This window comes from Opisthorchis viverrini, assembly GCF_000715545.1.
Source record: "Opisthorchis viverrini unplaced genomic scaffold opera_v5_86, whole genome shotgun sequence".
In the NCBI taxonomy this organism is placed as follows: domain Eukaryota; kingdom Metazoa; phylum Platyhelminthes; class Trematoda; order Opisthorchiida; family Opisthorchiidae; genus Opisthorchis; species Opisthorchis viverrini.
The window spans coordinates 144,352-144,711 of NW_008751742.1; the positions used below are offsets into that span (position 1 = coordinate 144,352).

The 360-nt window shown below is 48.6% G+C and overlaps 1 protein-coding gene across 1 annotated transcript in view; it reads left to right on the forward strand.

Annotated features, from left to right (window-relative positions):
- Positions 1-203: 203 nt before the first annotated feature.
- Positions 204-360, forward strand: part of T265_04885 (hypothetical protein) — a gene marked incomplete at both ends in the record, with an annotated part of 72,360 nt that continues 72,203 nt past the window's right edge. The window contains one exon of the mRNA XM_009169745.1: positions 204-337. Coding sequence (XP_009168009.1) covers positions 204-337 — 134 coding nt within the window. The remainder of the gene's footprint in view (positions 338-360) is intronic.

Sequence of the window (360 nt, forward strand, 5' to 3'; positions counted from 1 at the left end):
TCAGCTCCGGTGGAAGAACTATATAGGACCATTGGCCAAAAGGCCCACGAGGCTGACGCGACGTTCGTCCCAAGAAAACCGGCACGCACTCGGATGAACCGCAGGCTGCCGAAATGTATTCGGCGACTTCTGGAATAAAGATTCCAAATCTTTTTCAAAAAGTTGACCACAGGGATACAGAAGATGAGCTGACATTTCGTAAAATGCGGAACCGCTGTAAATCGGAAATCCGCCAATGGAACATACGAAAACATGCCACCATTCTGGACCTCGCTCGAAAAAACAAAAACGTACTGTTCAAGTACATGAGACATCGCCGCAGAAACAAGCCATCCGCGTTCTCCTTGAGGGACAGAAACG